The sequence below is a fragment of the Bos javanicus genome, chromosome 5 (assembly GCF_032452875.1).
Source record: "Bos javanicus breed banteng chromosome 5, ARS-OSU_banteng_1.0, whole genome shotgun sequence".
Classification (NCBI taxonomy): Eukaryota; Metazoa; Chordata; class Mammalia; order Artiodactyla; family Bovidae; genus Bos; species Bos javanicus.
In genome coordinates this window covers 38,602,712-38,629,945 of record NC_083872.1, presented here as the reverse complement: position 1 = coordinate 38,629,945, position 27,234 = coordinate 38,602,712, and the positions used below count along the sequence as shown (strand labels likewise).

At 44.5% G+C, this 27,234-nt stretch overlaps 1 protein-coding gene across 6 annotated transcripts in view; it reads right to left on the bottom strand.

Moving 5' to 3' along the window:
- Positions 1-793: 793 nt before the first annotated feature.
- Positions 794-27,234, bottom strand: part of PRICKLE1 (prickle planar cell polarity protein 1) — a 113,799-nt gene continuing 87,358 nt past the window's right edge. Inside the window, exons 1-8 of one of the 6 annotated variants that reach the window (XM_061416405.1) lie at positions 23,080-23,247; positions 12,414-12,598; positions 10,619-10,732; positions 9,692-9,829; positions 8,903-9,106; positions 7,460-7,646; positions 5,698-6,561; positions 794-3,092 (exon numbers count right to left, since the gene is read on the bottom strand). In XM_061416405.1, the coding sequence (XP_061272389.1) occupies positions 2,230-3,092; positions 5,698-6,561; positions 7,460-7,646; positions 8,903-9,106; positions 9,692-9,829; positions 10,619-10,732; positions 12,414-12,548 (2,505 nt within the window). In that variant the 5' untranslated portion in view covers positions 12,549-12,598; positions 23,080-23,247 and the 3' untranslated portion in view covers positions 794-2,229. Of the gene's footprint in view, positions 3,093-5,697; positions 6,562-7,459; positions 7,647-8,902; positions 9,107-9,691; positions 9,830-10,618; positions 10,733-12,413; positions 12,599-22,581; positions 22,671-23,079; positions 23,248-27,234 lie in introns of those variants that run through there. The other 5 variants (XM_061416407.1, XM_061416409.1, XM_061416406.1 and 2 more) reach the window with 5 other exon arrangements.

Below are 27,234 nucleotides of genomic sequence, written 5' to 3'. Positions count from 1 at the left end.
CCAGTAACCATGCTACTCAGAATTTATGTGCATATGTGCCAATGAAGGATAAAGTGTCTATGAGAACACTGAAGCCCATCACCAAGGGACTGGTGAAATAAATTACAGTATATCCAAAGGTAGACTACTATGAAGTCATTGCAAGAACACAGTGAGGCAGACCTATACACACTAAGGGGGAATAGCCACGTGTGAAGTGAGAAAAGCAGGTCTTAGCTGGTCTAGTTTCCTGCCATTTTAAAAAGCTACAGTAATGTAAATATGCTTTGAACAGCTGAAGGATGCACAACTAATGGGTAACAGTGGTTACCTCCAGGGAGGGGAACCAAGGGAAGCGGAGTGGAAAGGAGGTACTCCATGTCTTTCGCTTGTTTTAAACCATGTGCGTGCATTTTCTTTGCAATGCTGTTTTTAAAATGAATCAGAACAGGGAGATGATAATGAAGTTATTGAGAAAAGAGCTCTCCCCCACTGGCGTGTTTCTGAAGGGCTCTGTCTAGCCTGAATACCAAGCCTTGCCCTATCTAGGGGTGAGTACAGGGGATGCTGTTGACCGCTGGTTTTCCTACTGGATTCAGGGCTGCCCTCCCAGGGCCCAGCAGCTTTTCCCACACCAGTACGCGTGGGCAGCTCTGCCTCTGTGCCTCAGTTACTATTTCATACAGGCTAGCAGGGCAAGTGGACGTGCAGGAGTCAAACACTGGTCTGCTAGTGGTAGAACAGCAAGGCTACTCAAAGCAGCAAAGTGAACATAATCTGGATGCGTTTGAAGAGAGCTTGTTCAGAAAGGTCATTTGTTATTGATTAAGCATTTATTAAATACCTTCCTAAAGGTCTGAGATACCACTAGGACACTAAGTTAGGACCGAAACATGTGCAAGAATGACCCACATTGAAGTATTAGCTCGTCAGTTCAAATCCAATGTAATTCCCCCTTGAAACAGAACCCCAGATTAAGCAGCCAGCAGCACAGAATCCTCTAATTTAAAGATTTTAAAAGAAAAACATAACCAGAAGGCCCGGTTTTCAAAACTACTGTTAAAGGCCAACGAATTAGCTGGAAGGGAGGGGTGAAAAGGAATCAACCTACAAAGCACTCTGCCATAGAGAGCAGATGCTTGTAGTTTTTTGGTCTCTTTCCTTGAGATAATCACTACCTTGCTGAAAACGGGAAAGGCACCCCCTGCCATCCCCAAGAAGAAAAAAATATTCACCCAAACAGCTTCTCCTTGTTTTTAACCATATATTCCAGGGGTATGTGTGGGAAGATTTTTTTGTTTGTTTTTACATTTATACAGTTTACATTGCTTGACCCATAAATAACACTTGTAAGATTAATAGGGCCATAGTTTTAAAGAGTATTTACATAGCCCCACCATGCATACAGAGCCTTTTTAATATTGAAAAATTGGAAAAAAAAAAAAAAAGAACTTTCCATCACTAGGCAATATAAATTTGACCATCTAAACTTATAAACCCTGACTAAGATACAAGCAATCATTTCATCCATAAATGCTGTTTCTGGTTCCCTAACAAATCTAGCACTGCAGTGTAACAAACATCTTACATTTCAGGGATATAAAAATATCAGCTTTAAAATCTGAACTGTACAGTATGTACATTAATATTTGCACCGTTAAATTAGGAATACACTTAAGTCTATGAAATACTACATTATAAATAGCAATGTTCTTTCCGATCTGTAGCTGGAGCTAATATAATGTTTACCTGGCTAATAAGGGCTGGAAGGGGAGGAGGTGGCCTTGCACAAGGGGATGCACAGTGTTGGCTGGGTCACATGACTACGTGCATGCCACACAACTGGACAGACCGTCAGGACCTGGGTCAACCTGGTGCAGACAAATGACAAACACTATTGCTTGACAAAGGTGGCTCAAGTTCTCCACCGTCTAAAAATCAACACCCCATCCAATCACCTCTCAACAGCTTCTTACGGATCTCTTGAGGTTTGGAGACCAAAGCAGCTGTATCAAATTGTGATGCACCCAACAGACACAAAAGGTCATGTCTACCTGGCACCATCCAAGGAGGGTAAGTGGAGAAATCACACCTTCCAAAGGTGAATCTGACACTGTAAACAGCAGTCGGGGTCTCACTTACATGGGCAAAGCACTTGAATCTATTTTAGCAACTTTCCTATGGAAGAAAAAAGATATGATTTAAGATGGTTAATGGCTAAGTTTAAATACAATCTCCGCAGCTACTACATTAAGAAATAATACAGTTTTTGCCCTTGTGTCCCTTTTTCTTCTTGGATTTAGTTGTCCTCTGACCAAACTGAGGAGTGGGGAGTGCAGAAGTTGGACTAGAAAGGTCGTCTGTGTAGTAGGCGTATCTCTGCGGCCGGGGCTGAGGAATTGGTTGTCCAAGAAAATACCCTTCTTCTTCCGAGTCAGAGGAGGAGGAGGTGGAGGAGGAGCACCAGGAGTCGTCGTCCTCCCCATAGAGGCCTAGAAATCGCGGCCCCCCCGGGTTCTGCAGGGCGTAGTCAGAAGTGGCGTGGGTGTACTGCCCATAGAGGTCAGCATTCTGGATGTAGGCCTGGATCTCCCGGGCACTCTTATTCTGGATAAACTTTTCGTAGTTATCGGGGGTGTAGAGCCGCAGCCTGTCCTTGGGAGAGTATTTTCTTTCTGTGACAAGGTTCAGGGCATTGTCTGAGCGGGACTTCCTACTTCTCCTGCGGCGATGGTGGTGTGACCTGGGTCCCCTCTCTTCAAAATGGTACACCCGTCTCCGAGTTCGCTCACTCATGGGCGGCTGCCGGATTTCGATGTTCTCATAGCTTCCGTTGTCGATGACATCATCTGAAAACTTGACCTGCTGTGGCCTGGACTGAGACTTGGACCTTCGGAGCACTGGCAGGTGAACCGGCTTCTCCTCGGGCAGGACTTTTTCTGGACACAGCTCTGAACTGAGACTCTTCAAGGACTCCGTGCTCCTGTGCAGCATGGAAGAGTTCAGAGTCCCCATATTGCTCATTTTCTCACAATCTTCTGTCTCTATTTCCTCAAAGTTTTGCAGAGAATACAACGATGGCCTCGGCTTGCTTTCTCCATCCACTGAAGCCCCTAAAAAAAAAGCCAAGAGAAGACGTGACCATCAATAATCCTAACACTCTGACAGTGATTACCAACAAGCTTTAGAAGCATTTTGAAGTGCAGTCTCTTGAATTTCAATATCTGATGAATAATCACTAGGCAAAACCAAGAGACATATATACTTAAACAAGAAGAGGTATGAATTTTATCATTGAAACAAGTGGCCCAGCATCTCTTATAAGCCCCAGCCATTTGGGGGCCAAACATGAGTTACAGCCCATGGGATGAGCAGCCAAACTAAAATCTCTTCATAACACTTCTGTCATTAATTTATTAACATGACACATAGAAGCTTCTGTCTCTCAATCCATTAACGCAGCTGTTTATCTGAATCTCTCTCAAAGCAGTCCTTCCCTTTGCATGCACACGGCCACTATTATGGCCCTCTTCTTACGCCCACGCTAGTCTTCTCTTATACCTGGACTGGTAGTCGAACAGCCCAAGGGCCAGATCCAGCTCACAGCCTGACTGGTAGTCGAACAGCCCAAGGGCCAGATCCAGCTCACAGCCTATGTGTGGATAGAGTTTCACTGGGCCAGATAAATCTGTTTGCTTCTCTGCTGCCTATGGTTTTTTTCCACAATGTAGAGTTGAGTAGTTGCAACAAAGACTATGATGTCCCGAAAGTCCTAGCTAGCCTTTTATGGAAAAAAGTTTGCCAACCCCCTGACCCAGGCCTTTATCCAATCTTCTGCTCCATCAATCCATAAACTAATATTCCACTTCCAGGTTAATTTCATTTTAAAACTTTGCTCAAAACTGATGATGTGCTCCTTGTTATAACAGGGCTCAGGCAAGTTAAGCAAAATGGACATAACCCAGCTGACGGTAAGCAACAACAGGGAATGCTGTGAACTGTTGTCAACTGGTGGCTACATAGCCTCCCAGTTTCTAAATAAAGCCTGTTTTTGAGCCTATCATTGTCAAGAAAAGTCAGCAATAAAACAATGTATACCAAATGTTGCCTATTTTTGATATTTAAATGTTGAAACACCTATCATATGGTCTAGCAAACAGGAGGTGCTTAGTATTTAGTCTTACCCACCATTCCTTAAGTCCCCTTAATTATAGGCTTTAATGTTGACAAGCCCAGCTGAAGTCAGGAGGGTAGCTGTCTTAACCCTCTGTGCCCAGCACGTGGCCTGGGGCCCTCCTGGCAGCTGCTCAAACCTTTCCTGCCTATGTTATAATGTAACGTAAGCTTTATGAAAGGATTAGTGTCATTCGCTGAACTATGAAACTCACCAAGCAACAACCGCACCCAAAACTTGCGGCAAGTGTAAGATTCAGGAGGACTGGGGTCTAGGATCAACCTTATCTTTAAATACTTATATAAAGTTGGGCGTTTAGCATCTTGGTTTCTTTGGTGTTCTGTTTTTGTATTTTTGATCACGCCACGTGGCTTGCAGGATCTTAGTTCCTCAACTAGGGATTGAACCCGGGTCATGGAAATGAAAGCACTGAGTCCTACCCATTGGAACGCCAGGGAATTCTCTAGTCTCTTGGTAATTCAACTTTCCACATTTGTAAAATGCAATAATATCCACTCTCTCAGGGTCATTGTAAGGATGAAATGTAGATAACTGATACAAAAGTGTTTTGAAAACATTAAAGTGAAATTATTTTATAATCTGGGTTAAAAAAAAAAAGACTTAGCTAATTTTGAGCTATCTATTGCCACAGGGCAATTCAGGAAAAAAAAAATGTTCTGTGCTTATGGAGTATGCATATTGATTTTAGTATCTTTAATTCATACAGAATGATCCAAAGAGTCCAATATCTTTCAAGTACAGATGTAGACTCCATCATCCCAATAAATTCATCTCTTCTCTTCAAAACAGGGATAACAATACCTGTCTCCAGAGACTGTACTGAAAATGTATTTTATATGTACGCATACATGTATGTGAGTGTTTGCTTTGCTATCTGTTCTGTTCGGTTGCTAAATTGTGTCCAACTCTTTGTAAGCCCACAGACTGCAGCATGCCAGGCTTCCCTATCTGTCACCATCTTCTGGAGTTCGCTCAAACTCATGTCCATTGAGTCAATGGACCATCTCATCCTCTGCTGCCCCCTTCTCCTCCTGCCTTCAATCTTCCCCAGCATAAGTGTCTTTTCCAACCAGTCAGCTCTTCGCGTCAGATGGCCAAAGTATGGAGCTTCAGCTTCAGCATTAATCCTGCCAATGAACATTCAGGATTGATTTCCATTAGGATTGACTGGTTTGATTTCCTTGCTGTCCAGGGGACTCTCAAGAGTCTCTTCCAGTACCACAATTTGAAAGCATCAGTTCTTCAGCACTCAGCCTTCTCTATGATCCAGCTCTCACATCCATACATGACTACTGGAAAAACCATAGCTTTGACTCTACAGACTTTTGTCAGCAAAGTGGTGTCTCTGTTGTTTAATACACTGTTGTTTTGCTACAGTGTGTAGCATTTAACTGAAACACCTTCCTTCCCATGGTCAGCCATTTTAAAAAACATAGCCCCTACTGGTTGCTGAACTGTAACTTTTGGCATAAACTTTTTAGTGGCTCCTTTTTCAAATACCCCATAATCCCCAGATTACATACCTGTGATATTAGACAAAGCCAAAGAATCCATAGAATCCCGAACACTTTGCTCTGGTTTGAGGTCTGACAAGCACTCCAGGGAATCTTCATACCACTGTGTTTGATCGTGATTGTATCCTGAAGCCCCATGGTCCAGATCCAATTCCTGGAGTCTTCGACTGCTCGCAGGGCCCGGGTGGCTGCCATAAGCTGAATCTCCTAGTCCATCTTGTGACTGTGCCCAATACATATCAGATTGGTATTTTTTACTTGCAAGGCTCTGGTTGTTTTGCTTCAACTCAGTCTTATTTTTAACCATGTTATCAGCTATCCAGTGCTCACTGGCTCGAATGTCCATCTCACTGGGCTGCTGCTGAAAGAGACTTTTATCACCAAACTTGAGGAGGAGCTGTGTCATATAATCTTCATGCTCGGCCCACTCTTCAGGGTCTTCGGGGGTTTCGTGCTCTACTCTGCCTTTCCAAAATTCTTCACTGACAAAATTTGCTCCTTGCCTGGAAAGGCTCAGATCGTCCAGCTTCCGAGAGAGGGTGTCGTCAGCATTGCCTGACAGGCCAGGAAACTTATAGTTCAGAGCAGGGGACAAAAGGAGGGACTGACGACACTGATCTGCTGACCGGCTGCTCTTGCCCATCCGGACACTTCTTCTGGAGTCTCTTGATCGAGCTGACTGGAATGCAGAGTCAGAGGAATCGGAGGCATGCACGTCTTCACCGAGGCTGCATGTCTTCGAGCAATAAATCTGGCCTTGTTTGGGGAGGAAGGGGCATCCCAACAGAGAGGTTTTGCACTGGGCACAGGAAAAGCAGGCCTCCGTGGCATGCCAGTGCTGCCCATCATAGGTCATCTGTGCGTGGTCCACACCTGTTTCGAGAAAGGAAAGAATCACAAGTTATGGTTCCGCCCTGACACAGAGGAAGAAGAAAAGACAGACTGTGGGCATGAGGGCACCTTTGAGGGTGATGAGGCTGTCCTGGATCTTGATAGAGCTGGGACTTACACAGGTGTAGTTAATTCTCATTTATAAATTGATCTCTGTGCTAAATGTCTTTTTAGTTCCAGAATCCTTGCAGAGTCTCCCAGGTCACTTGCAGACATGTGCAAAGTGGCAGAAACTTTGAGTCAAGGGATGCTGCTGCCTCCCAGCTGAGGAGAGAGGGCGCTGCCTCTCGTGTCAGTGCTCACACCTCACACAGGCCCATTTTCTTTCCCACGTTTGCACTTCCTCTTAGTGATTTTGTTTGAAATGGCCCCAGCACAGAGCTGAAGTGCTGTCTAGTGTGGCTCAGCACAGAAGGCTGTGACGTGCCTCACAGAGGCAATCCACGGGTCAGATGAGCTTTGTCCAAGCAGGTGGTACAGGGCTGTTGACTGTGAGTTCGATTTAATGAATCAACAACATATATTAAATAAGGTGTCTTTAAACCAAAATACACAGGAAACAAGATTATCTGTTTGACTGGTTTATGACAATGGTTCAACCACAGGCTCATAGGAACTAACTCACTGTATCTCCAGGAGCAGTAGCTAGGTATTAGATAATCATGTTCATGGGGACTTAACAGATCACAACTACCTGGGGAGACGAGAATCCAGTCTACATCCATTTATCAAAATTCATCAAACCGAAACACTTAAATCTTTCAGATTTCACTGTACATAAACTGTACCTCCATCAAAAACAAAAAGAAAGAAAAAAACACTGGATAATCAGAGACAGAGTGATGGGTAAGTGGCAAAGCAGGCTGGGCCACAGACGCACCAATATGCTCCCCGCACGTCTCGCAGTACTCTGCATACAGGGACTCGAAGCAGCCGCAGCAGAATGGGCGGCCGTCCTTCATGATGTACCTCTGCCCGCCCAGGACCGTCTCGCACTCCAGGCAGCAGAAGTGTTTCATGTGCCAATGCCGACCCTCAGCCTCTGTGCACTCATCAGCAAAAATTATCTTTAAAGAGAAACAAGAAACCACAGGATGAAAGAAATTCATTTTGAATGATTTTAAAGGCCAGGTTAAATGCATGTTTTCTGGGCAACTGACAGGCACTGGATCTTTTGTTTCTTACAGCCCCAAGCTTACATGTAACTCGATGTAGCTACAAAACAAGAACAGAAATTGAAAACATTGAAAAAGAGAAACCAAGTGCATGCTTACAGAATTCTACATTGGAGTAATACACTTGGTCATATTTTTGCTCCTCAAGCACACTTTGCAGGCATAATCTGGCAAAGAACACATTAACACTGAAATAATTTAGTGGCCTGTGTACCTTTTAATAGAAAAAAAAGAAAACAAAACTCACTAAAGTGGCTGTGAGCCACCAGTTACAGTGATCTGGGTGCTGCACGAGTGAACAGCACTGATGCAGATAATGCTTCCTCGGACCTGGTGGCCATCTCCAGATTAAGGACTTTTTGATTTTTCCATATTTTTGGTTTCAAAAACTTTTCAAATAGCACATCATAGAAGAAACTTAAATATACAAAAATAAAAATAAGAAGTTTACTATTACTGATTGAAGCAGACTAGGGAGATATAACGAATAAATGCAATGAGGTTCCCTGGATGGGGTGTCAGAATAAAACACAGACACGAGTAGAAAAACTGAAGAAATCCAAATAAAGTCTATGATTTAGTTAAAATATTATACAATGTTAATTTCTTAGTTTTGATGCATATACCATGATTACATAAGATAATTAACAAGCTAGGAGAAGGGTATACAGGGACTCTTCATGATATTTTTGCAACTCTTCTGTAAATCTAAAATTACTTAAAAATAAAAAGCCTAAGGTAGAAAAACTTGATTTTACACCACCAGCCCTTCCCACACATGCTCCAGGGGTTAACCACTGTGAACTCAGTGTATGTCTTTACACGCTGTTTCTGAGTGTTTACAAATATGTATACAGTCTTGTTCTTCCCCTCTTTGACAAAAGTAAGATCAATAGTTACACACTCTTCTTGCAACTTGCTTTTTTCTCACAATCCATCAAGGACATTCTTGTCAGTGGACAAAGACACCTGCTGCCTTCTCTTCATCAGCCGCATGTGTTTCCATTATACCACTGTACAGGGTTATCTTAAAACTATATACACACAGCATACGCAGCAGAGACTTCTATTTGGCTGAGGTGTGAACAGTGGAATATTGGCTGACTAGAAGCTTATTTTTCCCAGTGTTAAGGGATGAACTTTTTTACCTCGTCACATGCTGAGCACCGGGGTTTGAGCAGCTCAGCATGGTGCCGGCCACAGTGAATTTTTCCATCCTGATAAAAATAGATGAGGTCGACCAGCAGCTCACTGCACGTGAAGCAGACAAAGCAGGATGGGTGCCAGCACACTCCCGGGCCCGCTCGAGAGGCAAACACTGCAATCTCACCTCCGTTTATCTTCAACCCACACTAAAAACAAATGGATTTCAATTTAAAACGATGCTTCTTCAATGACTGCAGTCTCTGCCTTTTCCACTTAACACTCAATCCCAAATCTCTCAGGGAAACTCATTTCTGTTCCCTCCTTCTAGTGGTTAAACAGCTCTTCACTGCAGAACTCTCACTCTCCACTGGAATGAACATGCCTCGGCTTTACTACCTACCGCACTGGACTGCTCACCGAGAACACTCGCAGTGGTTTTCCAGGGGTGGCCTCCTATTGGATATATTCTTGCTCTAAGAATGCACAGTAAAGGCCCTGAACGTCTATATTATGTCCCTGTGAACACGAGGCACACCCCAGCCCCGCCCTCCATGCCAGGACCTTAGGATTTCACCCCATGTTTACTTAAGGGGCTGCCTCCCCCATACACACAGCAGTGTGGCCAGTTGCAAACATGAATCCCCATTTAATATTAAGCTACGTTACTTTTCTTTCTCATAGTTTTTGGGTTTTTAGGGCTCACACCGATGCTGGCCTGGCTATCTGCTTCCTCCCACCTCTCCCCGCAGCTGATCCAAGACGTCACCACCCCTCCACCCAGAACTCGCTACCTGCTCGCACACGGCGTGCATTACTGCTCTGGACAGAAGTTTAATTGTGCCTCTTCCTAGTGCTTCTTTCTTCCGCTGAGCACTGAACACTTGAAGTTCTTTTTTCTCCTCCTCACTCAAAGTCTGGCAGTACCGCACCTTCACAGAAGGAAACAGAAGCACCCTCTGATGTACACAGCCTCCCTCACCAATTTTTTATTTCCAGAATTGAGTCTCAGGAAATAAAACAGCAAGTGTAGCTGGTCTGCCCTCATGAATCCCTAGTTTTAAAAATGACCCCATACCTTTAAAACGACAACAAATCTTGCAGCTTCTCTAGCAAAAGTGAAATGCAATCTGAAGGAATAGTCTGTCTGTCTTTTTTTTTTTTTTTGGCCACACCATGCAGCACGTGGGATCTTAGTTCCTCGACCAGGGACTGAGCCCACACCCCTTGCATTGGAAGCATGGAGTCTTAACCACTGGACTGCTGCAGAAGTCCTTTATTTGTTTTAAAAAAAAAAAAGGATGAAAAGTTTAATTTAAACTTTTATCAGCAGAGATGCTAAAAAAAAAACCTAAGGCATTAAGCTTTCTTCAAAAGGTTTAAACTGGTTACCTGCCACCTTCATTATACATTCTACAGGCACTCAAGCCCACTGCAGGCCCAAAGCCCCATTCAGCTCTGACTGGGCGAAGGGGTGGAGAAATTGCAGGAATCTGTAGGTTCCTGATAACTGGTGGGTGGCTGCAAACACTATAAAAAACGAACTTGTGTTAAGTTTATTGCACTGACACTCTTTTCTCTCTTGAAGAATGGAGAGCTGTATTCTCCAGCCCAATTTTATCTGAAGAAAGGCAAAAGAGTCTAAAGTTTATGGGAGGCATCACAACGCTGAGGGTGGATTTTTTTTTTTTTCCTAATTAGCCTTCTTCCTGTTCTTTTACCTCATTATCATGTGGTGGCAACTGGTACAAAAGCTGTTTAATTCGGTGCTTCTCTCCAGGGCTGTTAACATAAGGAACCTTTTCCTCTGGTAAGCAAGCAAAATAGAGCTGGATCTGAGGGAGAGAGGGAGGAGGAGGTCAGCACACAGGAAGCGAACACTTCAGCTCAGTCCACCCCAAGAAGTTACCCTGCCCTTTAGGTAGGGCTCCAGCCTCTGACAGGATGTGGCTGCTGGCCGCTAATGAGAAGACCAGCTGAGCCAGGCCAGAAGACGTGCAAACCCCCAGTTAGCTAGCACCCAGCTGCTAAAGGGCTCTTCAGGAATGTAATTTGTAGTAACAATCAGGGGTATTATAAATTACACACCATAAAATATGCACATTTAATGCTACCATTCCTGAGTGATCTCCCTAGGGTCAGCCAAGAGAGTGCTGAGTGAACACTGGCAGTGACCACACAGGCTGTGTGACACTGTCCACAATCCAGCCACTACACAAACACACTGGATTTGCTCTCTGAATTTCACAGGTTGCAAAGACAAAAGCTATTCTGTTAAACTTTGTAAACTCTCCCTTATCAGGTTCTCTCAAGCTTCAGCTTTCTTTGCTTCCATGGGTGCTGTTTTCTAAATACCTGGAGTCAATTTCCCCCAAACAACTGGAGGGAAGCTATAATGAGCTGTACTTAGTTCATTTTGAAAGAACTCAATTTTTGTTTGAATTTTTTTTTTCTTTCTGTTGTATCTAAAGGAAACCCCTTAATGAATGCTGCAAAGGATGCTGCAGTGCTGAGGAAGAATGAAAATGATTCAAGAAATGAGAAGACTAAGGAATTTGGGGCCTGTCTGCTTCAATATTTCAAGATCTCACAAACCTACCCTCCGAAGCTGCAGAAAGGGCTCTCTCTTAAAGGTCTGTCGAAACACTGCGTTCCTACCTGGAGTCCAGCTCTCCCCCATGTCCCAGTGTATCAGCCACCAGAGCTTGTAGGGCTGTAAATGCTAAACACCAGCTATGTGTGTACCAGGCACTGTGTGAGGCCCAGGATGAATCGGAAACCCCTCTTCTCAAGGGGGTGCCCACCAAACGGGAAACACAACCGTAACTCAGGAGCCCAACTGCCTCCCCTTGTTTCAAACTACCTTGGCCCCTGTGTCCGTCACCAGCAATTTTTTAACAAGTTCATCATTATAAGGATATTGGGAAGATAAAAACAGGTACACATAATGTTCTCATCTTCCTTAAAATAACAATACAACAAAGCACAAAATTAGCTCTTTAATTTTTTTTCCGATTCACGTGGTGTGGTGACAGAATCTTTCCTGTGCAAGGTTATCAAAGGTCTATTTAAGCAGTGACTCTGAAATGGTCTCACAGCTCTGTCTCCTCTCTTCCAAAGCCCAGGCACTGCAGAGAACTGCCAGAGAAACTTTCCCCTTTTCTTTCATTACCTTTTTGTTGTTACTGAAGTTTTTCAAAAGGTTAGTAAATTCCTCCCACTCTCTCCAAAGGGACACCTAAGTCAGAAATCCACATAACAAAGGCAAAGGCAGCACTCTGGGTTTCACTCATCAGGGCAAAAACGGCATCCTTCTGGACCCAAGAATATGAAAGGGATTGGAGACTTTCATTGAGAAACTAAGTGTGACTTAAAAAAGCAAAACCATCAGAAAAAAGAGTAAGGCCCGAGGACACAGCATGTCACTGAGGCAGTGACGTCTGATCACTAAAAAACAGAACACCAAAGACCTTAAATCACACTGAAAACCAGAAAAGTGGACGATGTGGTTCCCACCTGCTCGGGTCTGAGGCCTGGGGGTACCCAGGCGTACTCCTCCAGTGCGCAGCCCGAGTCATCATCCGATGTGGAGCTCCGCTGGCATCCAAAGGCAAGTTTGCTCATTTTGGGCTCCATCTCCAAAGGCATCATAACAGAGTCAACAGCTGGCTTCTCAGTCACAGGACATCAGACCGTGGCTGCTGTGAGCAATATAAGACAATCAAAGAGATGAATCTGAAGTCATGACTCTTACCCTCCAAGAGCTTTTATTGAACACGTATGTACACACATTGGGGCCCAGAGAAAGGGACCAAATGACCAGTGTCACCACCCTCAGGCCCCCAGATCTTAAAAACTACGGCTGCACGATGCGGAAAGAGGCCCGTTAGCAGCTCAGCCAAACTAGTTTATCTTCAGATGCCTTTAAAAGGTACTTCTCTACACACTGTTCATTAAAAAAGTTCTCAAGAAAATTGCACTGCTAACTAACTTCCCACAAATGAATCCCTGCGGAGCCCAGGAGTTGTAGGAAGAAGCTGGGTTCAAGCCTCCCGCCTTGTCCGCTCCTATGCGCTGTGAAAGGATTGCTCCAGCCACCCAAGTTGCTTCCCAGCATCTCCTGACCCATCTTCCCAGCGGAGGCATGCTGCCTGCCAGTACAGAGTGGGTCGGCTGGGCCACACTGCTTAGGTTTCAAGTTTCCAATAAAGTCTGAGAGGCACTGAACTTCGTTTACTCAGGGAGAAGAAACAGCACAGTTAAATTCTTACACAGCACATTAAATTCACAAGCCTTTATATCCATGGGCTACAGTCAGCCAGACATTCATTAATGAGTTCCTTCATAAGAAAGTCACTGAATCTGAGCACTAGGTTAAAATAAAATCCAGCGCGGTGACTATAAGCATTGAACTGTGTTAATGGCAGGCTTTCAAATGAAAAGTTCTGTAGTACCTGGTGGCTCAGTCGGTAAAGAATCTGCCTGCCAATGCAGGGAGACCCAGGTTCAATCCCTGGATCAGGAAGATGCCCTGGAGAAGGAAATGGCAACCCACTCCAGTATTCCTGCCTGGAAAATTCTATGAACAGAGGAACCTGGTGGGCTACAGTCCATGGAGTTGCAAAAAAGTGGGACATAACTTAGTGACTAAACTACCACACCACCACCCACCTACTGTGTGTGACATGCTCTCAACCTGCTGCTGGACACATGAGGTATAAACCCAGCTCTGAAAAGTCTCCTCAGATGAAGGCCTATAAGTGTTTAGACAGCAGTCCTGACCTACAGCCTAAGAACTTTGTTATCACCACGCATGTCCCTTCTGAGTTACTTCTGGTTCTTAAAAATCATCCCCTATTCCCAGTCACTAAGATGAAAAAAAGATAGAAGACTTTCAGGATCAGATGCAGCCTTTTATACTTCTCTCCAACAACAGCAACAAAAAAAAGAAATTTACAGGTAATTCAGTTCAGTTGCTTAGTCGTGTCCGACTCTTTGTGACCCCATGGACTGCAGCATGCCAGGCTTCCCTGTCCATCACCAACTCCCGGACCTTGCTCAAACTCATGTCCATCAAGTCAGTGATGCCATCCAACCATCTCATCCTCTGTTGACCCCTTCTCCTCCTGCCTTCAATCTTTCCCAGCATCAGGGTCTTTTCCAACGAGTCAGTTCTTTGCATCAGGTGACCAAAGTATTGGAGTTTCAGCTTCAGCATCAGTCCTTTCAATGAATATTTCTAGGAAATGACTTGCCCAAGGTCACACAGCTAAAAGCCAGAGTCTAGTCACACTGCAGCAAGTCTAATACATGGGACTTCTGAAAATTCTTCTGCTTTAAATGATCCTCTCATTTGCTTCAACAGGTAGGAAAAACACTGTCAGCCTGACAGTCATTTGTCAGTGACACTCTCAGTGCAACGCTACTTACTTACAAGTGTTAGAACATGTTACCTATTAAATCCTATGAGTACGAAAACTTACGACTTTTCTTTGATGAATCAAAGGACACTAAAATTTTAAAATTCTAACAGTTCACAAAAGGGGGGGGGGCACCAAGCACCCAAAAGGTACAATCTTTATTAGAAAAAGGAGTAATGCCACACAGAAGACAGTATTCCAACTAATAAACTTAACTTTCCTTCACCCTGAACAAAAAGTAAAGCTGACCTCATTTCCTGCCCCACCACTGGGGGGAACTGACCTTTTACACAAGACATCATTTCACGCAGGTGCACTTCATTCATGGCTCAACTGAGGGGAGGCTTTCTAAACATCGACACATTCCTCTTACCATTCAATAAAAAAGGATGTGTTAATGAAAGTCAGAGCACTTCTTGGATCTACTCTTTCCCTTTTGTTTTGAAAAAAATAACAACTGCATATCAAAGGGAGAACAACAGAGGATAAGAATTTAATTCATGACTCAAAACACCCCACTAGGAGAAAGGGTGCCTTCAATGCTATTGAACCCAAATCATGAACTATGCATGTCTGTCCTTTGCCAAATATGGCTGAAAAGGGAGACTTGAAGGTACCTGCTCTGCACAGACTTACCAAGAACATAAACATTAAGCAGAACCTAAAAATTAAATGTCATTGTATTTTAAAACAAGAGAAAACACCACAAATTAAGACAAATGAATTTTCCATGCTAGCACAAAGATGCAGATTGCCAAAGAGCTGAATTATTCTTATGGCTACATTCCTGATCAGCCTTTGGTGGCAACTGTACAGTAAATACTATACTAAGCAATCAGCACTCGATGCCACGGTCCCCGTGCTCCCAATCACCTGGGTGTGCCAGCCGCGTCTCCAGCCGGCAACTCCCACAGCCATACCAGCCTCGCCTCAAACTGTGCTGCAAACTGTCATTCAGCACTCATGGTGAAGCGATGAGCTGAAGAGCACGAGTGAGATGGGTGCGGCTCTCAGTGTCCTTTGTTGGCACTCTGACAGCTCACTCACTCCTCTGTGCCCAGCCTGGCATAATCAGTGATGTGACAGCCGATTACCACATCAAACAACCCCACGAGGGCGTATCTGCTTAAAACTGAGGAGGAAACCGAGGCTCAGAGTGATCGGCCATGGGTCACCTGCCCAAGGGCAGCTGCCTTAGAACACGGTTCATTTGTGACCTTAAACCCCTGCAACTCCATGCTGCCTCCTGGGTGGAGCTTTTTCATTTGTGAAGTAGTCAGACTGCTGGAGCACAGACATGCCTGATGACATAACCAGATCGGGCCCATCCACCTCCCCCAGAGAGGGCATTTCAAGGAGACTTTCATATAGTCAAAAGGATCATAAAAATTCAACGGCCTCATGAACTGTTGCTTCAGTTCAGTTCAGTTCAGTCGCTCAGTCATGTCCAACTCTGTGACCCCATGAATCGCAGCACTCCAGGCCTCCCTGTCCATCACCAACTCCTGGAGTTCACTCAAACTCACGTCCATCGAGTCAGTGATGCCATCTAACCATCTTATCCTCTGTCGTCCCCTTTTCCTCCTGCCTCCAATCCCTCCCAGCATCAGAGTCTTTTCCAATGAGTCAACTCTTCACATGAGGTGGCCAAAGTACTGGAGTTTCAGCTTTAGCATCATTCCTTCTGAAGAACACCCAGGGCTGATCTCCTTTAGAATGGACTGGTTGGATCTCCTTGCAGTCCAAGGGTTGTTTCAGAGCTTTTAATTTGGAGAATGTCTTTTTCCTTTATATCAGAGGATAATTACTTAAAATGACAAAATATTACATGTACTAGTAAGGTCTAAGAGCTGTCCAAAAACAAATATTAAAAAAGTACAGCTTAGTCACGGTGACCTCCTACTTACCAGACAGTGGTAGAGATGCTGTATTGCCACAGCTACTTTTTCTCTACTTGACAGCATAACAACTTTAAATCAGATTTTTCTTTTATAAATTACCTGTGCTTGTCAGCAGACCCAGAAAGTATACTGTTAAGTATATCACTGTCTCAGACTACATCATATGCAAGAAACTGACTGCTGAGGAGGGTTCTTGATCTCATAAATATCCCCTATGTAGACATTTACATGGCTACATGGTATTTACTTTGTAGCACAAGAGAAAAGAGGGAAGCCTGGCCATTGCTTATGCTCTGGGTGATGAGAAAGGGTCTTCCTAATGACATCTTCATGTGGCTGCATTTGCTTTTTGCCAAAATACTATTAAATATCTTTTAGGCCAAACATGAAACTATTGCTGAATTAGATCTAATAGGAAAATCCTATTCATTCTATTTCCAGGTATTGTCTCTCAAGACTGATCATGTGAAACAGATCAACAAACCAAGTCTGCAAGGAAGTTGAATAATAATTGAAATAGGACTTCCCTCGTGGTTAAGTAGTTCAGAACCCACCTCCCAATGAAGGGGATGTAGGTTCGATCGCTGGTAGGGGAACTAAGATCCCACATGCTGAGCTGCACCAGAAGACCCAACAACTAAGACTGGACACAGCCAAGTAAATGAATAAATAAATATTTTAAAAAAATTGAATTTTGGGGTTTGATATAAAACAAAACTTTTTTTTGGCAGAACCACAGTTACACAGACAAAGCTGGCCCTGTCCTGTGTCTCATATTTATTTTGTATATTATTTACTGTTGTAAATTTTTATTTTGCTGTAATTTCAAACTTCAGAGAAGTTGTAAGAAGAGTAAGGAACAAATTTAGGCAGCCTTTTACCCAGACTCATCAATTGTTTACATTATGCTTCATCTGCTTTATCCTCCTCCTCCACACACATACACACATGCTTTTGTGGGAACCATTTGAAAATATTTTTTACATTCTCTTACTTAACCACAATTAAACATGGTATCTTAAAGTTTATTTTAAAAAAATAAAACTATGTGCAAGATACCATGTTAGATGCCAAAAATAAATTGAATAAAAAGCCAGAATAGCTCAAATCATCACATTCTGTGCTTATTCTGAGGCAGGTTTCTTGTCCTGGTCTTGAAATGCGGCAATAAATGGAATGAACTCAATCACAAGTGAACAGCAATCATGCATTAACCAATTCTACACAAGGTTTGCCCCTTAAAGAAATGAACCAGTAGTGGCCCTACCTCTCCAATGTCTTTATGATTCTGGATGTAAATAAGTCTGATAAGGCAGAGAAAAGAAGTAAAACAGTTTGAGTCTGACCATGAAGTAAATGTGCAGGGGAAGCAATATCTTAAAGCTAATAACATGTCAAAGAGGCCCGAGGCTGGGTAAGGAGAGATGAGATGCTTATTCCTAGAAAGATGAGGATTCTAAAGTGGAAGAATCCCATTTCCCCTGCTTTGTCCTTTCTTTTCCTTTTTCCTTCAAGATAGTTAAATAGCTACTTCTCACCATTTAAAAAGATTCAGAGACAAACAGCTCGCAGATGTATGGCTTCTCAATCATCATATACCTGTCAAAAGAACACCTGACCTGGGGGAAAGGAGCAGAGCTGAGGGAAGGCAACTTGTTGCCCTGGGCATTCAGATAGCTCCGCCCCCAAGTCCTCAGGCTATTGTGGGGCCTGGTTCTCTCAAACAGCAACTATTTTCCTTCCAAAGATGGCCTAAGGATGTGACAGTTTTTAAAGAATAAAATAAACAAACATAAAGAATTGACGTTATCAATGAGTTGTACCAATTGGCATTGTTCCTTTCACTCTGATTACATACATCTGGAAGCTGACCAGTGACATCCAAAATGAGAACTCGTTAGTAACAAAGACTGAACACTGACAGGGGAGCTTCATCTTCTTTTTGAGTTCAGGACACTCCAGCCTCCTGAAGGGCAAACAGTATTGATAAATTATTGGCCACCATTCCTAGCTCCCTTGGAGTGAGGTCAGAATAACTAGATAAAATCTAGTTATCTACATAAAATCTCTGGCAGACAGACACTAAGACAGACACACACACACTGCATGTGTAAACGGTCTATGGAGCATGGCAGGATCTTTCCAGGTGTCTGACACAGAGCAGAAATCAGGAGCCCCTACTGGTGCTATGAGGCTGTGAGCTGGCACTTGTTCCCCAAATTCAATCATTTAAGGAGGAGTCCTTTATGAAATTTATTTTCCAGATTCACCTACTCCACTCATTTATTCATCCTTATATTTAAGGACCATTACTGAATCGTTCTGAGAAACAAAAAACAAGGCAACTGACATTCATTCCATTAAAAGCTGGAACTTTTTTTTAAGTACCTGCTGTGATAAGAATGTTTTCAAATTTCATTTGGAATTTCCTTGCTTTCTTTAATACTGGTGGTGTGTGTAAACTATACATGATTTAGCCTTTGGCTGATCATTTGTTTTCATTTTGAGTAGAAGATGAACAGTGTAAAGAACACTGGTTTTAGGAGTTTAAACAAAAGGAGCTCTAAGTCAGCCATCCAGCTGGGAACAGCCTGGGAACCATCCTCAAGGATGAGCTGAGGACTATATCTCACAATGCAGAGCTGATGTCCAGAATTGCATGGCTCCAGACACATGACTCGGAGAAGGCAATGGCACCCCACTCCAGTACTCTTGCCTGGAAAATCCCATGGATGGAGGAGCCTGGAAGGCTGCAGTCCATGGGGTCGCTGAGGGTCGGACACGACTGAGTGACTTCACTTTCCCTTTTCACTTTCATGCATTGGAGAAGGAAATGGCAACCCACTCCAGTGTTCTTGCCTGGAGAATCCCAGGGATGGGGGAGCCTGGTGGGCTGCCGTCTATGGGGCCGCACAGAGTCGGACACGACTGAAGTGACTTAGCAGTAGCAGCAGACACATGACTTTAATTTGTTGCTTTCAATGTTCTATAAATTAGGCAATTACAGTTTGAAAAGTTTGTCCACAAGTACATAGAATAATTATGCTGTCAATTATTGTTATTATGCTGTCCATTATTATATGGACAAGGGCTTACCGTTCCTCCCATAAGCACAGCAATCACTGTTTAAGATAAAATACAGTATGTGAAGGTGTTATTCAAACTAAAAAACTGCCTTATTATTTTGCTATGCTATTTTGGCCACTTGGAGATCATTTATTTTCTACTGAGCTATATGCTGCCTCTAGGATAGTTAAGGATTATTATTTTGATTGACCTTGACATATACATAAGCGAGCCTTTACTATTTTTCCCTAAAAATCTTAACAAGTCAACATAGCATATGAAAGTCTAGAGGCAGTAAATGGTCAATGTTTTGCTGAAAGACACATTCTTCTGAATGTGTCATCTGAAAGATGACAATGGTACCACTGAATAACTGCACATCTCAAGCAGAAGACTTTGGACTAAACCCTATAGACAAGGAAAAGGACAAAAGGCAGATAAGTAGGAAGTTTCCCTTCTTGGTCTTACAATTAATATGACAGTGATGGTCAGAGAAGAGAAAAGGAACCTGGAAGGGGCCTACTAGCCCACCGTCATCAAGAGAGCCTAAAGGTAGTAGCATGCGAAGAGAAAGTAAAAGGAACCAATAAGAAAGAGGAAAACTGGGTCAAAGAGGGTTCTGAGTCCTAGGTGATTGAAAAACAATGCACCAATACGGAAATATTGTCTAGGCAAGTCAGCAGGGAGTGAGGATTTGAGAGCATTGAGATGAATGAGTTCAATCAGATTCACATCGAGGTTATAACTGTGCATCAGTGCTGGTATGGTTCCTATTATTCATCATTTTCTTGGACCAAGTCACCGAATCAAATCAAAATCATGCAAATAGAAAACAGAATAATTTTCAGTGCTGGCCATTGACTAATGAAGTCTAAGGTCATACCCTTAATTACAAATACTTTTTCTAATGAAATTCCACCTTAGTTCCTATGAGAAGACTACCCGCAGCATTGCAGGATCCTTAGGAAAAAGTTATTTCTGGTGTGGACATGCCCAGGAAAGCTAAAAGTCCTTTGATCACCAGAAACCAGAACAGATACTGATTTGTGAAGTCAGTTGGGCTAACATTCCCTAAGTGTCCCCTGCTGCTAAGTGTCATCCTGTGGGCCACAAGCTGCTTAACAACTTCTTTGTTTAACTGCTTGTTAACAAGGCCTTGGTACATAGAAGATTCGGGTCACACACACCCACTCAAGATCTGCTCTAATTCAGCCAGGCTAAATATGCAGGTGAGTTAAATTTAACTACAGACTCATTTGGTAGTAGGGAATCCTGTAACACTTCCATTGTTTACAACACACACACACACACACATCCAAGCACACTCATGCTCGTGTGCACACACACATATATATATATACCCTAGTTTTATGGTGTCCTTAGCTTAAAAAAAAAAAAGTCAGAAATCTACAAAAGCCATAGGTCTCAAAACTATTACAATCAAGATTTGAATTTCATAGCAAACATTACTAAACTGTAATCTCTTTTAAGTTTTCACATAAAGAGCACTCAAGCCTATTGTCTGCTAAAGACAATAAGAAAGTCCTGGCCAACAGAGCCCAACCCAATTGTACTTATTCTGAAATGAATCACAATAACTGTAAAATAAAAACGAAGGTATCCGAAGATATTGCTTATGAAACATTCCTTGACTAAAAGGACTTCATACCAGCAATTAGTGACATCAGGCCATGAGCCCTTTGGCCTTTTCTGTATTTTCCAGGTAAACCTCCATTCAACTTGTACATTTTCCGACAGCTGAGTGGCCCGACAGGCACCACACCAGTGCCAAGAAGCTATCTATTTTTCCAAGAGGAAATGTGGCACTCTGCAGGGTTTCAAAGCAGGCTAATTTCATGCACAAATACATTCCACGACAGTAAGACAGACTGCTTAACAAAAGGAGGAAACCTGATGACAAAGCACGGTCCTTTGCCAGAGCGGCGCTTCGGGGGTCAGGTTATTTGGCTGTAAGCCGGCCTGTAAGGCAAAATCCAAAGGGCAGGCCACGGTGTGAGGCGGGCGGCGCGAGGCGCTGTCTAATGAATTCATTATTTTCCATAATGGGAGTCGCAGATATTTTCTCAAAATCGTATTCAAGTCTCCTATTGACTTTTTGAATTTCCATTTTCAACGGCGGCCCAAGGAAACGGCAGCCAGACTTGACTCCAATGTACACACAGACTCGGGTTTCACCCCGTCACCTGTTGGCTCCCGAACAACACTCCTCTTTGTGAAACTCACAACCCTCATTTGAAACAAGTTTCCAGAGAAAACACTTCAAGAAAGTGTTTGAGAAGTCACAAGACTCGAGTTGTAAAAACAAATTCCACACATAGCCTGACTTATACTGACACAGATTAATGTGAAAACCCGAGGTTTTTAAAAAGGCCGCGGGAGAGGAGTCGAGGAGGGGATATCACCCCGTCCTTCGTTAAAACCCAGGGGGCTAATTCGAGGTGGGCCGCGGGGGACGGGCTGCGGGGCTCCGCCGGGCCCTCCGCGTCCGCCTCAGGAACGCCCGGAGCCGGAGCCCGCAAGCCCACCCTCCGCGCGGCGCCGGCTGCTCGGGCCGCCAGGGGGCGCCCGGGCCGCGGGTCCGACTCGGGCCCGGGCTCCTCCGCCTCCGCGGCCTCCCGCACTTAGACGCCCAGCTCCACATCCCGAGGCGAGGAGACGAGCCCTTCTCGGCGCCGGCGAGAGCCCCGTGAAGGCAGCTCCTCGACGCCCGGAGCCTTCGAGGCCCCCGCGCCGCCCTCGGGGCAGCGTGACCTCCTCACCGGGGTCCGCACTCGTTCCACCGCTGGACGGCGGCACCGAGTGACCGCGGGTCCCCGCGTCTATCCCCAGCCTCCGACGCGAAACCCTCCGCGTAGCCTCAGCATTCAGCCCCGCCGCCCATCGCCATCGAGCCCCGGAACCCAGACGGCGGCTCCCCACCTGCGGCCGCGGGGCCGAACGCGGCCTGCAGCCCCTCCGTGGAGCCCTTGGCGCGCACTCGCCGTCCCCCGCTCTGCGACCGGCCGAGGCTGGCGGCCCGGCGCGGGTGCTCCCGCAGGAAAACAGGGCTGGATGTCCTTAGGGTCATCCGCGCCCCTCTTTCCGGAGGAGACCCCAGCAGGGCGCGGGCCGAGGGGCAGGGCAGCGAGCGTGGGGGCCCCGTCGCCGCGCAGTGTCAGCCCCGCCCGGCCAGCGAGGGGTCGCCCCCGCCCTGCCGTGACGCGCGGTCCGCCGGCGGGTCCTGTGAGTCCCCTTTCGGTACAACGCGGTGATCCTCAGCCGCAGATGCCGTCTAACCTGCCGTGAGGGGGCCGGCAAGAAGTCCCCCAGATTTCCAGAGATCCTTCGTCCCCGCCGGCGTCGCCGACTCTGCTCTCCCGTGTTGGAGTCGCCTCGCCCAGGCCACCGCATCCCCCACGCCTCAGCTCCGCGTCTCTCCAGGATCCGCCACCGCGGAAAGAAAAAACCCGTCTCCCCTCTGCTCTTGGGCCCGCGATCTTCAAAAGTAACCAGAGCCCGCATTAAAAAAAAAAAAAAAGTAACCATTTCGCTTCCTGACGGTCCCACCCTCCTTGCCTCGCTGCGGGCCGGCCGCCGGGCTGGCGATCCCCGCCCAACTCCGCTCCCCGCTCCCGTCCGCAGTAGGAGCCTACCCGGCCAGATCCCGCTGCCCCCGCTTTCCAGGAACTGTCACTGCTGACCGTGCCCCTGGCAGGTCTCCACAGGTCCCGCGCACGAACTATTCCTCGAAAAGTTACCCACCCACTTGGCCAGCCTCGTGGCTCGAGCACCTACCTCGGTCCGCCCGCTCCATTCCCGGGAGCCCTAGTGAGTGTTAAAGCCGAGATGCAAATACCCCAGGGCGCTTATGTAAACTTCCCCCTCCCGCAGGTGCACGCGCGGGCCAGAAAACGCTGGGAGCATATGCAAGGACACCTCTTAGAGAAATCATCTCCTCTCTGCCCATAACAATGATGTCAGCAAATGGCACGTTTAACCAAGTTCTCACTTGGAAGGGCTCATTAACATATGAATTCTCCTCTTAGGACCTTCCTTGCATTTCGGAGAGATTCCTACTGCTTTTAGCGCAGATTTATTTTTATCAGTAAATAACATCCAAAGAAACGGAACCAGGTCACGGGATGCACTCAATCAAGTACATGAATAAGAGTTGTTAAGTGAATATAATTATTCAAACACAAGGACTATGCTCATACTCATGGCTAACCTTGTTTCTGAGCTGTTAATATTTCTAGGTACATTAAGAGAAAGTGAAGCTTGGCATTAGTTGCCTACCGATAGGACCAAGAGAAGCAAAAACAGGACCTCAAGGCAAGCCCAGAGAGAAACTACAATCTGCAGCAGAAGACTGAGTCGCTTCAAAACTACAAATTTTAATTTCTACAATAGCCTCCTTATCACAAGGCGATATGCCAAAAGAAGGGAGAGAAAAGGATGCACTATTTAAGAGCTTTATCAGTTTATAAAATGCAACTTAAAATGGTCACCAGTTCCTTGGGTATCCTACCTCTTTTTCAAGTTATATTCGGAAAAAAAAAATCCTTAAACCCTCAGGATTCTTTGGGAGTGATTTGCAACATATATGTTTCTACAGTATACAACGGAACAATAGCCCATTGTAACTGTGATTTAAAAATACACAAGCAAGTTGCTATAAATAGAGCAGTCAAGTAAATAACTCTGTGGCCAATTTCTGTTATCTCTGCTGCAAAGCAAGGCAGCTGAGAAGCTGCTTTTTTTAAGTTACTTTTTTAAAGTGGCAGAGGCCCCCCAAAAAGGTAATGGCTCTGCTGGTAGACTAGCTTGGAAACACTGATTTAGGCAACAGGATCTGTTATTGAAACATACTCTATGTTGGTAAATCTAGAACACAAGTTGTGAAGATGGTTCCCAAACAGTTCTAATGTAGATCTCCTCTGCCTTCAGGTTGTATGGAGATTGGTGAGAGGGCAGAGATGGACTTCAAAGATGACCACTTTCCTCTGAGGAGTTGTGAAATGAGTCGTGAATACCTAGGTCAGATTTCCTTTTTCCTATTTCATTTCTGTTTGGACTTTGTCAGGGAAGTCATCAACTGACAGTGTGCAGTCCATTACTGACTTAAATCAAACCCAAACTATCATAATACAGGGAGTATCAGCAGGCCAATGCCATGTCAGGTGGCTCCTTTTTGAAAGCTTTTAATGGAGAGCTACACCTTAGCCAAGGCCCCAGAACCCTCCCAACTACAAGCCATAGCAACACTTACTAGTATTAAATGTCTGCCATTCTAAGTGTGCTTCTTCTCACATAGTTACTGGTAAATACTGTTTGTTACATTTTCAACAGTTACGGTCAGCTTTATTGCCTATTTTAAGTGTTTTCAGTGATGAAGTGGGTTTGGAGACAGTTAAAAACTTCCTACTAAAGTTCAATCTGAATGCAACAGACCTTAGTCCGGTCTGAAAGGCATTGTTATTGTCAAGGGTGAACTTATGCAGGATGGAGAGCAAGGCCCCCAACCAGCATCCTTTTGTTTTAGCGGGGAGGAATATTCATTGCCTGGAAATCACACTTGCCAGGAGGCTGAGAAAGGAAGCCCAGAAATTCACAGGACCTGGTTCCCTCTAGCCAACAGGTCTCTGCCCTACTCTCACTCAGAGTGGCCTTTTCCAGCTGCCCATCCCAAATATCACCCCCCCACCCCCCTTATTTGTGCTGTCTTCACAGCACTCTTGCTTGACATCCTATTTGTTCATGTTTGCTGCCTGTCTTCTTCCCTAGCCTTTGCAGGTTCGTTACTATACTCTCAGCACTAAGGTTCATGCCCCACACTTAGTAGACAAGTTCAATAAGCAGGAGGTAAATGAATGAATGGGTTGGGGACATTCTTCTCAGGCCTTCATTGCCATACCATACCTGAACAAGGAACTTTTGTTTCTAACCTAAAGCCAGACTGAATTCCAGTGTCTTAATGGAGGAGACTAAGACAGACAGAAAGAAAACCGCCAAGGGCAGAGAAATAAAGAGGGAGCATTTTGGTTGTCAAATGTCAGCTTTATTGGGTCTGGGAGAAGGAGATAAACGTACAAAATAGAAAGCACAACTGAGTTCTATTCCTTGGTTCTCCTATGATTTGTATATGGTGACCTTGAGGTCTTTTCTGCTCCTTGCTTCTATTTTTCCATTTGTAAAACAGACCTACTTTATTTAAGAGTAAGAGTTGCTCTTGGTCACAGCTATGTGGAAGGATTTGTAACTAAAAGTCAGTCATCTAGGAAGAGTCTATTTAAATGATTGAATGTCTATGTTTCTGAACAGAAAAGAGAGATCAAGGACTCTGAAATTCATCAAATGACATTTCACTCACTAAATTTAAGGGGCGGTTGGCATAGGAAATGTTCAGTAGGGTGATAGTTTTCAGGACAACAATTGGGTAGTTCTGACCGTGTAGAGATAGGTAACTAAAAGAATCACAACACCTGTAATGTTGGATGCAATTTCTAATGAAAATAGCTCAAAAAATAAATCATAGAGTCAGACAATGCTAGAGTTGACAACAATCCGTAGGATCCCACATCTTGTCCAGGAAAAAAAACCGAGATCCAGAAAAACAATTATCATCATAATTCTTCAAGTCTGTTACCAAATTTGTTACCACTAAATGTTTATGTAAAGTGTTTTACCTTCTTTTTAACTCTAACATTTGTGTTGTATCTCTGATTGGGCAGTATATCCTGATGGCTAACTGAACACCTGCAAATTCTAGGGTCAGCTGAGTCCTCAACAGCCCCAGGGAAGGGCCTGAAGGCAGTATCAGCTCTTCCGAGAGTTAATAGGCTGGATGTTGTTTTATAATAGGTTGCAGTTTCTCTAGGTCTCCAATTACTTTCTTTCCGCCTTTGATTATATTTAAAGCAATGTGATTAGAGAGCACTGGTTCTTTAACATTTTCTACACCCAGTCCCTCTTTAGATTTACTACTCCAATCCTCCCAGCCAGCCATCCCCTCCCCCAACTCCTAACTCCTTTGAGAGTAAGGTAAATCCTCCCTGCAAAATATCTCGATGCACTGGGTTTGATGTTAGGAGAATTTAAAGTCTATTCTCCGTCAGTTACTAGGCTCAGGGACAAATCACTTCTCTAAGGTATTATTAGCCTGAGGTATTAGAACTCAGGCTTCACCATCTCAAACTAGATGCTTCCAGAGACTCCACCAGTTCTAATATTTTTTGAGTCTCTTAAAATTTGATAGCTGGTTGTGACACTAATAACAGGCAGGTGTCTTGAGTCTATAGCCCAGGCTGGGTGGAAGAATATAATAGGATCAGGTCCTTCCATTTGACTCTCGCTCAGAGTTATGACTTCTAGTAAAAACCCACCACTCACTCTCTACTGCTCTGAAACAGCCCTTTCCCAGTCCAGGAAATGTCTCTTTCCATGGACAGATAATTAAACCTGTATTCCTTAAGAACTTAAACCTTCCTTAAGTTTTTCAACTTTCTCTATTCCTGTAGATCTGTGGTTTAATACAACATACTTAAGATTTCATTGCTGAAAAACCACCAACATGTTAAGAAATAAAGAATAAATCCTCCAATCAATATTGAGACATCTAGGGGGCTTCCCTGGTGGCTAAGTGGTGAAGAATCTGCCTACCAGTGCAGGAGAACAGGTTCTGTTCCTGGTGTGGGAGGCTCCCACGTGTCGGAGGGCAACTAAGCCACGTGCCATGACTAAACCTGTGTTCAAGACCCCGGAAGCCGCAACTACCGGAGCATGAGTGCCCTACAGCCCATGCATGTTCCACAATACGAGAAGCCATCGAAGCGAGAAGCCTGAGCACCGAAACTAAACAGAGGCGCTGGCCCGCCACAACTAGAGAGAAGCCATCACAGCAATGAAGACCCAGCACAGCTATAAACAAAGTTATTCAAACAAATACTGAGA